The following is a 13,331-nucleotide window of genomic DNA, read 5'->3' as shown; positions in this document are numbered from 1 at the left end:
ATTGGAAAAGAGCTTGTATTAAATTATTTAAAATACAAATAAAAACCAATGTATTATCTCAATTGATCTTGGTATTTTAGACTGACCGGAGGCCGTATTTCTACACAATGATGCACATGCAGACCTCTCTCTCTCTCTCATTGAGTCATGGCGTCGCGACCTTCAGCGCCGACCACTCTCCTCTCCTCCTGAGAGTAAACCGTTTACTTTTGCTGCACCACTGGGCTGGCATCTGCGTACTGCAAGTGACATTTCCCAGATTAATGGCCCCCTTATTAACTATAACGATAATTTTACATTTACAGCACTTGGGCGCTAGCATCCGAAACAAAGCGCTATCCACCGATATATTTACCTTCATCAGCGGGATTGCTGGTTTCCATGTTCATGGATGATGATGGTTAACGGCCGCTGTCTACCCACGTTCCGTATGCATTTTGGCCAGACTCGTCTCGAAGGCCCACCGATGTCTGGCGCACCCCTAACTGGCCGTCAACCCTCAGCGCCGGCACTTCCGACCTAAATGGATTCCTACCTCGGCCCAGTAAGTGACTCGGGGTACAAAAGTGACCGTGATCGCCATGTGCATAATCGTGGATACACACCCTACCGTTCCACGCTTTCCTTCCCACCACAAGAACAATCATTACAACTCTAGGCGGCGTGATTCCTCTGGCCGGGACACACGCCAAAACTCCGCGCCCCGCGACAACCGCTATGGTGCGGGCCGCCGTCAGTCACAGGACTCGACACGCACAGACATACCAACTTGTTACAAATACCACCTCCGGCATGCGGATAAGCTTTGCCCTATATGTCATACGTGCAAGCAACCTGGTCACTATTTCCGGCGCTGCCCTCACAAGGTTACGGCCGCGGCTGCAACAGTACCCGACACTAAGGATGATACTTCACCGTTCATCACTGGCACGGACATACCATGTAGCAGGCACAGCACCCGCACACACCGAGACCCAATCCATTGCACAGGATGGTACAGTGGATGCTGTTCTACCACCGTCCCCTACACTACTCACGACAGCACAGTATAATGAGACGACACAGCATGTCAAGACGACACAGCATGATGAGACAACACTAGACACAGTGGACTGTGAGCCCACATTGGATAAACATGAATGAAAGGGCCCAGTAGTCCCGGCTGTTTGTGAACAAGCGGACGTACCGAAATACATTGACACTGGCTCGAAGCCAGCAATGCTACTTCTGTAAAATTCGATGGATATACAATTTCTATGTTTGAAACTATGTTAAATAAACTAAGATACACTATAAGTCAGTGATGATTTAGCAGTGGTAGCTTGTGTAAGAATGATTGCGACTGCCTCTTGGTAAGTGCCTTAATACCCTCGATCACACAGGACGTACTTCTAGCTGTTCTTTATTGAATAATTTTTACTACAAGTACTAAGTGTTCATGACCACATGCCAAATTTGTAGATAGATATAAGAACGAAAGTCAAGTTAATACATTAGCTAATATAAAAATGTTCCATCTGAAGAAAAGTTAAAAAAAGAAAAAAGACATTGGATTTTGGATATTAGCGGGAAGACCAAAACCTGTAAGTAGTAGTTCAGAGATTATATAATTTACTAAATCTACTATCGTCTCAAATGTAAAAGTAAGTCTCCTCTAGGCTGACTATACGATACCAAGACGTTTACGTTAATAAAATAATGCGTTAATGCGTTAAAATGCAAAAATGTTAAATAAGTTTAGCTTCAACCCTTGATAATGAGCAAACGATTAGGGGATTTTAGACCGAGACTATTGTCTATATGCTCCGCTCTAATCACTCACTACTTTGGTCTAGATTTATTTATGTTTTAGTCAATAAGACTAGATATCATTTCATTAGACGCGTAGTTTACATTTCACGCCTCGAAACAATCACCCAATCAAACTAACCAATAAAATACCTCTAAGTCCAACTTGAAAAATAAATAAAAATCAAAACACCTTGTTGGTGCAGTATACATCTGCACCTAGACCCCATCACTTGGTACCTAGCTCCCCATCCCATTTTAAGGTATAGACGGGCACATCTAGTTGGCTGGCTAGGAAGAATCAAATTTATTTCAGTGGAAAACCCAATCTATATTTGGAAAGCCACCTAATTGTCCACAGTAGAGTCCCATACTCTACTGAGTACTGTCACATGTTCAGAATCTTGAATTTCTCAGTTCTTGTTCATGTCCAATTCGTTAAACGTATTCCAGTAATATTATAAGTTTAAACGTTTATACGTTTATACGCTTATAATATACGTTAACTGTGCAACTATTATTTGGAACCCGCTATTTTTACACAAATAGGTCCAAGTAAATAAGTCATACCGAATACTCAGGTTATTGGAGCCATCAAAGTGAATTTAGAACACTTTGAAAATATTGGAAAATGAACTTGTATTAAATTTTTTAAATCCAAATAAAAACTAATGTGTTATCCCTTTTATCTTGATATTTTAGACTGACCGGGATTTCTAAATTTTCAGATAGAAGCCATCTCCCCTGTTTATTTACATGGTTTTGGTGGGGATAGTCAAGCCACTCCCAATCAGCAAGTTAGTTCTACATTACTCTTCAATGTTCGAGCCGCTAATGGCACCCCTACCCTCTACGAAACCAAACCGGTGAGTTTCTTTATCTCCGACTGGTTACCCCGTGGATGCGAGGCCCTTTTCGGATTCGATCACCTTCAGGAAACCCTTATCGGTATCTCCTGGGACCAATCAACGTCCCCTCTAACGTTCCAGCTAGACCTACCTAAAGTACGTTACCCGGTGGTGTTTCTCATTTCTCAAGCTCCGGAACAGCTCTCTAAGACCGACATTTCATCGGTCTATGGCCCACGGAGTGAGAAGCTTCCCGACGAGTATGACTTCCGACACTTGGATAGTCTGGCGAAGATACTAAACAAGAGCCCCATCGAGCTCCAGACACTCAAGGACCCCCTGAATGAAGCACGCTACAATCCCCGACGCCCACGATATATAAATGATGGGACAAGCTCAGCCAATGGGTCAGTTCAATACGCATCGTCCTGAAGGACTTCAAGATGAAGGTTAACTCTATCGCCGGTTAGAACAAACTGCTGGCCCATATATTTGACTTACTCGATCAGACACTCGAAGAAATTGCAAACACCAATTCCCAACGGGTCTCAGCAGCAATCAAAACCGAGCACCTCCATGCTCGTACACCCCTCCGCCACCCCACGCTTCAGCGTACATTGCTAGCAAGCACCTTCATCGATGAACACCAGGCAGACACCACTTACCATAAGACGCAATATCTCCTTATGAGTTCCCCTTCCGATGAAATAATTAGACTCGCTTAACCAGGGACTTTTCATTGCCCCACCATGGGTTCTCCTCGCTCACCTCCTCCAGGAATATGGCCGCATGTCCAAAACGGAATACAATATCATCAACCGCCAGTACCTTTGCAATTTTGAACGCGACGCAGATGAGCACATGCGCACCTGGGTCACATGCTGCACCAATCTTCAGGGACTTGATGAGCATCAAGCACTTATTCTAGCACATGACTTTTGTGATTATGGTTATTTTCTTACTGTCCTTCACTTTGATCTGAACAAGAAGAATCCCGCCAATTCTTGGTTAATCGTGACACTAGGTCTACTTCTGCCCCGCTACATATATGGAAGCACTCGAAACTATGGAGCAGACCAAGCCTGACTTTCTTCAGGATCCGAAAGTTGCTGCTATCCGCCCATCTCACCCAACCAAAGGCGCTACATCCCCTACCAATTCCATTATCCAGCAAATATTGAAACGCATTGATAAACTCGTAGGTACATCGGCCAATCCCAACAGCCATAGTACTCCCACCTGGCCGTACACCTTGCTTTGTATGATGGTCTACCAGTCACACTGCGAATGTTTGTATGCGTGGATGTGGCCACTGTAGCACTAAGATTCATATGAACAAGGACTGCTTTGCGGGCTCACTAGTGTGTGACAACTGTCAAGCAAAGGGCCACAAAGATATTGTTTGCGGTAAACGTACCATTGAAGACAATTTTCCTTGTTCACTAGTACTATTTATTGTCTCTAATACAATCGACAATACTATGTATCGTCAAAGAGACAAGCTACAGATCGACAGTGCTGCTGGGGTCAACTATATGCCCAATAGACTTGCACATCTTCTTACCAAAATAGAACCGGGTAGTTTTCCACTACGCCTAGCTGATGACTGAGTAATATTTATTACTCGTCGTGGTATCCTGCCTGGTCTAGGACTGAGTTATGTAGGTACAGACGAAATCCATCGCAGAACCAATTGCAAGACCCCGGGTTCCACCTTACTTTGCCCACGAATACTTGCCACTATATCATCTCTCATGGTGGGCGCACAATATAGTTGAATCGTAATCAGAGAGGGTATCATGTGTCACTATGGTCACTACTGTACACACAGACATTATCAGTCACTACTCCTGCGATCAAGCATGCTACACCATCACAAACACCACAATCGCAACCAACAACAACAGCAACCAGCACACCACAACAGCAAGCGCGCAATGAAGGGACTTCCTCTTATTTATTTATTACTTTTTCACTTCCGCATATTTATTTTTCACGACGGACCTTTGACCCACATTTTCGTTGTTAGAGTACAACAATGTAGTAGACTTTTAAACAAAGTGCAAATGTATGTATTTATTTCTGACCTCGCTTTTGGTTTTATACGCAAGGTGTTTGTGCTAGTCTTCAGCCGCTTGGGCTGGACAGGGTAAAAACTCTTATGGTCAGTATGATAAACCTTATGCAGAACACTTTAACACTTCGATGCTATTCTATTTCAACTTCTCTGCAACAAAATCTCACGCTGATCACATGACGCCTTTCCGCATTGGTTGTGACTCGCATAGAACAGCAGCTATTTTTCGAATGTTGCGGTTGGCAGACTTAATCCACTTTCGGGAGTTCGTTAAAAATTCCAATCTGTTCTAGGGAGTCGGTTAAGTATTAACTCAATTCTCGGGAGCAATTTAAGCTACTTGATTAACACTCGGGAGTGATCAAACTCTGATGACTTCTATAAATCAAAGAGGGTTTCTTGCTGTAAAATCTGGCCTGAGACCTGTAGTCTCTCAAGCAGGCACAAGAATCTTCGGCGGGAGATTTTGTTGCAGAGAAGTCGAAATAGAATAGCGGCTATTTTTAGAATGCTGCGGTTGGCAGACTTAATCCACTTTCGGGAGTTCGTTGAAAAATCCAATCTGTTCTAGGGAGTCGGTTAAGTATTAACTCGATTCTCGGGAGTAATTTAAGCTACTTGATTAGCTCTCGGGAATGAGCTAACTCTGATGACTTTCATAAATCAAAGATGGGTTTCTTGCTGTAAAACATGGGCTGAGACCTGTACTCCCTCAACCACATCGTTGTCCGTATACAAGTTTTTTATGATTGAAATTGTGCGAGTCTCCAGCTGATATGTCACGTCTTTACCAGAGAATCATCCATCACGGTTCTTACCAGTTGTAAATACTACCCGTGCCGCTCTTGTCATTCCTAGGTGCTATAAAAGCATTGGCAGGAGGAATCCGGAGTCCTTTAGATTCCATGTCTTGCATTTCTGCCTCAGTAATCTTAAGACGTCCCCCGTCGGCCCCTAAGTACTCTGATTTCACGAGGGAGCTAGCCGGTCCCTTTGCAATCAGTGGATTTTCTCCTTGTAGGCCCCAACAATGGGTCTGTCCATCGTTGGCGTGAACTGTCATCTCATCATGGGTGATGTAGATGACTTTCGTTTACCCTACAATATATCACCGACATATAGTTTGGAAGGGAAGCACTGTATCCCTGAAGTTATCTACGAATTTAGTCCTGTTTTCAATCACATCAACGCGTTCGTATTCATCAATATACATATCTTTTACAAAAACAATTGAATGTACATCGCTTTTGTATTAGCCATAAGCTCGCAGTATTTGCATGTATACTGACCACATCCACACCAAACCTGTTTTGTAGTTTTGGAGACCTTCTCTCCAGTAGATATATATATATATAGTCGTAGACCTTGTGGGTTTCTTTTTATATACCTCTGTCTCAGCGATGTATGTATCACCCCATTTTGATATATCCAATTAGCTAAGTAGTGAAAATGATTTTGTAGCACTACCTCTGAGTTCGGTCGACAGAATGTCCACCGAGACCCATAGATGAAAGTCCTGGCCTATAATCTGAGCACGATTTTTGAACGACCTACTTGGCTGCGTATCATCACACTCGCCACGCAAGGATTTCGCTACTTCTACGGAGCATTCTTGACGACCAATCTCCTCCCCTCTCTTCTCGCAGTACAACCTGCTTATCTACACTTCACTAAGTACATACGCATCGCTTGTAATCTGCCTCTCTCAGCTGAAGATGGTACTTTGTTTTTCAAGAAGGATTCCAGTTTTCGCAAACGCTCGGTAACCTCAACACTACTCAAGGTTCATTTCTGCAGCGCGCTAGTAGTAGACTTATCCTCACAATCCGCAAGGCCCTCCATTGTTTCTGTTGTTTGTCTACTCCAGGATGACTTCAAGAGCTTCGTCGAATTCCTCAAATTGTTCTTTGGATATGATATTATCGTATATAGTATCTCCAGAGGTCAGTCTCGTCTTTTTTGTCGTCGTGTTCTACATCGGTGCCACCATATGCTGATTATCCATCAGTTATAATAGGCTCTACTATATCTCCTATTTCTTCGCCATCGTCCGATGCAGCTTCCGCAAACTCTGATCTGATGTCTAACTCGCACGTGCACATGCCACCGTCAATCAGCCAGCGGGTACACACGCTTACGTTATATTGCATGTTCTAATTCGGTACACTTACAACTTGTCTTTTCACACACAATGCACTTAATTCCATGGCCTAGTTCGCTTGACTTCATCGTACCTTTTTATGCTCTTTTGCGGTCCAGCTTATTCTTTCAGATAGTACGTTTGAAGTGTTCAGAATAGGCGTCTAAAAGTTTGTGCTGTCACATAAAAATAATTAGAATTTTTCAACCCTAGCCCGCATGTCTGTATTTAAATACAAATGTGTGTGAACTGATTGTTCGTTCGTATACACACAAACAGAACCGTACACTGTATGGATCAGAACAATGTCAGATGATTCTTTTGATAAACATAGATTGCCATCAAATGATGCAAGTGGCATACAAAGTTTATGAAGATGCCTGTCTCGACAGTGCTGTTGCTGACACCTGCACAGAAAGCCAACCGGAAATATCAACTCAGTTAGGTGCTGCAGAGGATATCTATAACTCAGCTCCGATAGTTCAAACGGTGGCTAATGACCCGATATATGTAGTCGGATTACACTTTACCTCATATGGTTCGCAACTCCGGATTGGAGATCAACTGACCATAGCTGACTATGACTATACTGCAAGACATAGCGATCGTAAGGAACGAGGCTTGGGTGTTCAAGGCTATCAATGGACGCAATCGACGAGTTGGTATGATATGCTATGAGCAGTGTGAGAGATTTGATCTTAAGAAGAGGTCCCTAAGGGTAATTTACTTCCCTGTTCAAGTCGAAAACTAAGGAAAATAGACCTGTATCCTATCGTAGAGGATGCATGGTAGAATGCGAGACATGTCCATATAGAGTTTCACAGTAAATAAAAATTTCGAGATTTATGACTCAAATTTTGGGTACTGACTCAGGATCACATACATATGTCATTTTACCAAATTGATTTTATTGCAGTTTTGGATAGCTCTCGTCAAGGCGAAGACATTGACGTATTTCCCCCCTCAAAATTCTGACCTGCAGTTCAAAAGTTATTCGGGTTTTAAAATGAACCGAAAAGACCTGGTTCTTGGATGTGTGCACCATAGCCTCCGGCCCTTCGGCCTCCGAGGCTCCGCCCTCACAAAGAAATTCCTGGACAGGTTCAAGGGAGTTTTTTTTTGTTAGATTTTTTGCGTAATGGAATGGACTCGAGAACTTGGTAGTACTATCACGCGGAGATAGTAAATGTTAAAATAGTATTACTGGGTCCATGGTGGCATACATAGGAATTTAACTATGTATGCGAAAAACAAATTTCATCTACTTTAGTAGTGCGTCTTAGCAGCCACTTCCATTCCAGCAGTGATCGTGGTGTTACCATGCCAAAACACTGGACGGATTTGTTGTCTATGTGCTGTGACAGGCAATAGGATGGTTATCTGTACAAGTAGTGGAACTATAGCTTTCCATTGCTTAATTAGTTGTGGGTTCAGATTAGGGCTGGTTATTGCGATTAGGAATAGTTTGCCGTTGTTTAACCGTGAAGGTCTGCCGTGTATGACCTTTGGGAGCCATACTAGGAGTAGTATAGCTAGGAGAGTTGCATTTAGCATGCTCTTTGGTGTGGGATGGAAGCCAACCGCTGTGAACTGCTTCCGTGTTACATAGCCATATATCGACAATATTCTGTCGTCAGGCACCCATATAGAGCTTAGCTGTGGAATATATTGTATCTCTGTTGGTGTGAGTGAAGTGTGTGTATGCGGTTGCTGTGAAAGCACCAAAGCTAATACTCTCTAGGATCGGTTGTATAAAAACTGTGTATTGGAACAATGTCTGCAATTGGGTTCGAGCCTGTCTTGTGGAAACTGGGAGTCGGATACTCAATAAGTGGCGAAGATGATCGTGTATGGATGTCATTTGGGTCCATGCGTCGTGGTCTATTAGCCAAGTGAGGGTCGGCGTTATGTGGCGTGGCAACGGGCCTGTGAGGCGTTGTAGGGTTGCCTCAATACAATGCGTGTGTGATGCTGATAGTAGTGTAGGGATATGTACAGGGCACTGAGCTTTCCTGTTGTTGAGGTGTCTATGGTGTACCAGAAGGTATTTTAGTTTCCATAATTTTTATATAATTATGGGTCTCGTCGAGCGAAGTTTAAAGACGTAGTCTTCAAAGTTGCTGTCCTTGGCAATATTTCTGTGTAGCGCTGATATTTTATGGGAGCGGACTGCTATATGCCAGTTGGCTGCTGCTGGTCTGTTCTTGTTTTCTCTTTTGAGTTCTTCAGCTTTGTGGAGTATTTATTGATAGAACTCGTGTGCAGAGCCGTGGTAGGCCAGGGTAGTTTGGATTCGATTGATTGTTGCACTCTTACCAATGGGCGGGATATCAGTATTTTCAGGGGGTGATTAGGGCCGCATGCTCTATAGGAGTCCAGTGAGCTGTAAGAGTATGTTTTTGTTTGCTGGTCGCTTGATTATCAAAGAGATTTTACGGTTGCAGATCGTGGCAGCACTTTGGAGGATGAGATTATCTAGATACTTGATGAGGCTGGGGATGTCATGTTTGTGCGTAATGCAGGGTATCGCAAGCGCCACGATGCTGAGTCCATATACAATTCTAGATTGTAGGAATGTTTTGTATAGGATTAGTTTTGCATACGGGTGTGTTTGCTGTCCAGCGTTGAAGCCCAAGGGGGTAGCTAGGCGAATTGCAACACTTAGCGCAACAAGGGATTGCATCAGTGTACCAAACATTATTCCGTCTTTCTTGAATGGTAGTCCGAGGTATTCGAATAATTTTACGGTCGGAATTAGTCCCATAGCGGAGTCAGGAGGTATGTCTGTGCAAGTGCCTGGGATGAATTTGCATTCGAGTCTGTTAAATTCCATTCCTGAGTCGATCGCCCAGTTGTGGCCGTTATTCATAAGAACTCGTAGAGCACTAGTATCGTGATGGTGTAGGCATATATCCAATGGGCGGAATATCAGTATTTTCATAGGAGTTTTTTATTCAGTTCTGGGGCTCCCCGTTGTCGGAGAAGTTGGGTGAGGCGTGCGTGATTTACGCGATCACAGGCTTGCTTGAGATCGAGAAAGGCCAGATGATGTTTGTACTTCGTCGAGTGTCGTCGAATTCTTAGAGTGATGCGTTCGTGAGGGTTAGGGCGTGGCCTAGGGCTGAGTATCTGTTTCTATAGCCTACTTGTGTGCTGCTATATTCAAATGCTTGGCGCCTATGAAAAGTGGGGATTATTGTGAGTATGAAAACTTACGGAATATCGGTGTTAATGCGATTGGTCTGAAGTCAGCAGCCTTCTCGGGATGCGTGAGAAGTTATAACGCTATCGACGCCCACGCCCACCAGAGGAAATGAAAGACAATCAGGATACTTCGAATGTATCAATCGATGTACTAGTATATCGAAATCACTTCTCTATTCATCACGATTGCTACTTAGAAGATTCGTATGCCGTAAAACACTGTCAGCTTTCTATATGGGTGACGGCTTATCGTAAACGTATTCAGACGTGAGAGAGTCGAAGACAGCGACGGCTCGTACAAGGTTAAAGCAGCCTTGGACGATGGTTTGTCTGACCGGGGTTAGGACCGTTCTGTATGCGCGTGTTGTCAACACACAAACAGATGTACGATATAACATCTTATAGATTAATAAATATTAATACATAGTCTTTTTGGATAAATACATAGCTTGCGCCTAAGATTTCACAATAGCTGACACATCTACATTCGACGGGCATAAAGATTTATACCAAAAGAACGTGCAGAGGTGCGGCGTAATTGTTTTACTATTGCATATTGCTCCGCAGCATTGTGAAGTACATCGGAATAGAACACGGCAATACGACGCTACGCGTAGTTAGACACAAGCGTTCGTCATGGGTGGCAAGTTTATCTATAAGTTTAGAGTGCAGGCGAGCAACTGTACACTAGCTCCGTGGCCTGCAACCACAGAGAACACGGCGCATTGAACTTTGCGTGAGCACTGAAGAGTCGGTGAGTAACCGCACTTTCAAGCGGGCTACCTTGCATCAGTCGCTAGAGTCGCCCTGAGAGGTGTTGATTTGGTATAGTATTATTACGTATAGGCGGAACATGTAAAGGACATAATCGTGCTAGAAATAGAAATAAGTTTTAAAACAGTTCCAGTTTTATGATATTCATCTAGTTGAACAAAACAACCCGACATATACATAAATAGAAAGTCAATATATCAATATTCAACAGGCACGCTTGTCTGTTCACAGTTAGATAAATAGGGATCTTTTTCTTCATATTTCACGTTTTGCAACATTGCTAATCTTACGATGTTGCAATAACCTCACGATGTGTACAGGATACTTCCCTTGTATTTTATTTCCGATTTTGTAGCAGATCTTTCGCGGAATAATTCGTCGATAGACCAGACTCCAAATTGGCGAAGATGTGGACAAAGTACCCTAGGTGGATATTCAGGACCGGACCAGAGGACCGAACCTAGAGAATATTTTAGTACCGGACCAGATGACCGACCGGAATAGCATAATATAGAAATGAATAGGAGATAATATAAATGACTTACCTAACGTCGTCATAATTTACTAACTAAGAGGCCAGGTATTTTTATATTACCCGTTGCTAGAGAAAATTTCGTCACACATATGAAATTGATCAATAAATATAGCAGGCGCGCCGTTCATAACGGCACTTCTGACTGTGTTAGCTTATTCAGGCTTAACACCCTATACTAAGCTCGACTTGATTTTTAATACAAGGATTTTCCACAGCGAAAACAAAATACTCAGTCCGTACCACGACCATGTTGACTGTGTGCACGTGCGTTTAGTATAGGAGAGAGTAACCAAGCTTGGTGCGGCGGGATTCACTGATGCGATAACACCGGGACAAAGTGTTTTAATGGCTCTTAATTAAATGCTCAACCCTTGATCGAACTAATAGTAAATTTCGTGAAGAATAGTTGTGATTTTCTGTGCACGTTTGTGCTTGATCAATTCATTTTATTGTCGATAACAGACAGGGCAGCTCTACGACAACCGCCAACTCAAGTTGAGACCGATCCTTTTATGACATACAGCGCTGAAATAAAGTTTAGTACAGATATAAGTATCTAGTATTGAAAATGTATGTAATATCGGATCTAGATTATTTTGAATAGCACAGACTGTATCTAAATAAGTATCTCTATTAATTTGATTCCCTAGCTTAGATAAGTAGTGGCTTCATCATGTATGTGCATTGTAGTATCATCCTCAACCGGCATTGTCGGCTTCTCAGAGTCTGAATTAATATCGCCGGGATTATTTTGCCACAGATCAGTTATTTGGGCTTGTAAATTTACTACACCTCTGGCGGCCTGTATATGTGATTAGCAATGTCTATCGCGAAAAAAGAAAGTACCCGCCCATGCAAATAATTTATAGCACTGTAGCAATTAAATTCTTTCATTCGTTTATACGTTCTCTGGCAATTGACCGACCATCAGTAACTCTCCGCTGTGAAATTGTGAGCTGGCCGTTCTGCTTTTTACGTGGTGTATATACATAAATTAAGTGATGTTCCAATTCATAGCGGAAGGCGAGTTATTTATCGTAAAGATAGCATACAAATATTGTTTTTGCAACAGTGGTTACTACTCTGCCAATAGCTCCTGCAGTACGCATTGTTATACCATATGGTTGTGTCTTCGAATATCCGTTGACGTCCTACATTAACCTTTTGTTACGTGGCAAAAAGACTATTTGCGCAAGAGATGACATTATTTTTGGTTGTAGTACGCTTTTTAAAATCACCAGGGATGTAAATTGAAGATCATTCGAGACCTACATCAGTGATTCAACCTTCCTTTCATTACAATCATCAATGAATAAGGTGACATCGTCGTGCACATCGAGAACAGCATTGGTTTTAGGTGGTGTACAAGCTGCTGCTTTAAGTGCGGTTGGAAATGTTTGGCGCGCTTTGAATATATTGACTTCGCTATTGTAAAAGTATAATAATACCTACAAGCAGTCGACTCACTATCAAATTGAGCATCAGAAGTACCCATAAAATCACGACAATCAATGAAGAAAACCATGAACAGAGTTATCTTCATATTTCCCCCTACGCGCTATTTCAGTTTCATCTTCAACACTATCTGCATAATTGTCAGCTTCATCATCTGCCTGCTTAGCCTTGACAGCTCGTTTTCGTACAATAGTGTTCCAGAGTGTGATGCTTTCTAAATGGTCGTTATTTTAAAAGTACTCGAACAATAATCGCAAAACAGTAAGGTTTGGCTCCCCCGTGTTTCTTACAGAATGCAGGTAGATCAAGCTTCTTGAAAAGCGTGCATTACAAGCGCTACTATAATCACCTACCGCTGAAGCCTCTCGAACTTCCTGTTATGCTTATATCTCAATTCTTAGTATATCGCGTTGCTCGTAAATGAAAGACGTGGGGATATCGCTGGCTAGCGCAGGGGTAATGCTTTTGTCATGCTTCACACGTTCTATATTAGTACTAAAACTATGGTGT

The 13,331-nt window shown here is 42.7% G+C and overlaps 4 protein-coding genes across 4 annotated transcripts; 2 read left to right on the top strand and 2 right to left on the bottom strand.

Moving 5' to 3' along the window:
* Positions 1–717: 717 nt before the first annotated feature.
* On the top strand, positions 718–1,143 carry SARC_05722 (hypothetical protein; the record flags this gene model as incomplete). The annotated part of the gene is made up of 1 exon (XM_014300420.1): positions 718–1,143. One exon carries the CDS (start codon positions 718–720, stop codon positions 1,141–1,143), a length of 426 nt encoding a protein of 141 aa, XP_014155895.1.
* Positions 1,144–2,214: 1,071 nt separating this feature from the next.
* SARC_05721 (hypothetical protein) lies at positions 2,215–3,068 on the top strand (the record flags this gene model as incomplete). Its single annotated transcript, XM_014300419.1, has 2 exons — positions 2,215–2,232; positions 2,517–3,068. The coding sequence occupies 2 exons, from the start codon at positions 2,215–2,217 to the stop codon at positions 3,066–3,068; spliced, it is 570 nt and encodes a 189-aa protein (XP_014155894.1).
* A 279-nt stretch (positions 3,069–3,347) lies between these two features.
* SARC_05720 (hypothetical protein) lies at positions 3,348–3,548 on the bottom strand (the record flags this gene model as incomplete). Its single annotated transcript, XM_014300418.1, has 1 exon — positions 3,348–3,548. One exon carries the CDS (start codon positions 3,546–3,548, stop codon positions 3,348–3,350), a length of 201 nt encoding a protein of 66 aa, XP_014155893.1.
* Positions 3,549–5,527: 1,979 nt separating this feature from the next.
* Positions 5,528–5,776, bottom strand: SARC_05719 (hypothetical protein; the record flags this gene model as incomplete). Its single annotated transcript, XM_014300417.1, has 1 exon — positions 5,528–5,776. The coding sequence occupies one exon, from the start codon at positions 5,774–5,776 to the stop codon at positions 5,528–5,530; it is 249 nt and encodes an 82-aa protein (XP_014155892.1).
* Between the last annotated feature and the right edge of the window lie 7,555 nt (positions 5,777–13,331).

Source organism: Sphaeroforma arctica (genome assembly GCF_001186125.1).
Source record: "Sphaeroforma arctica JP610 unplaced genomic scaffold supercont1.376, whole genome shotgun sequence".
NCBI lineage: Eukaryota > Ichthyosporea > Ichthyophonida > Sphaeroforma > Sphaeroforma arctica.
Note: the sequence above shows the minus strand (reverse complement) of the source record. Positions and strands in the feature narration are given on the sequence as shown.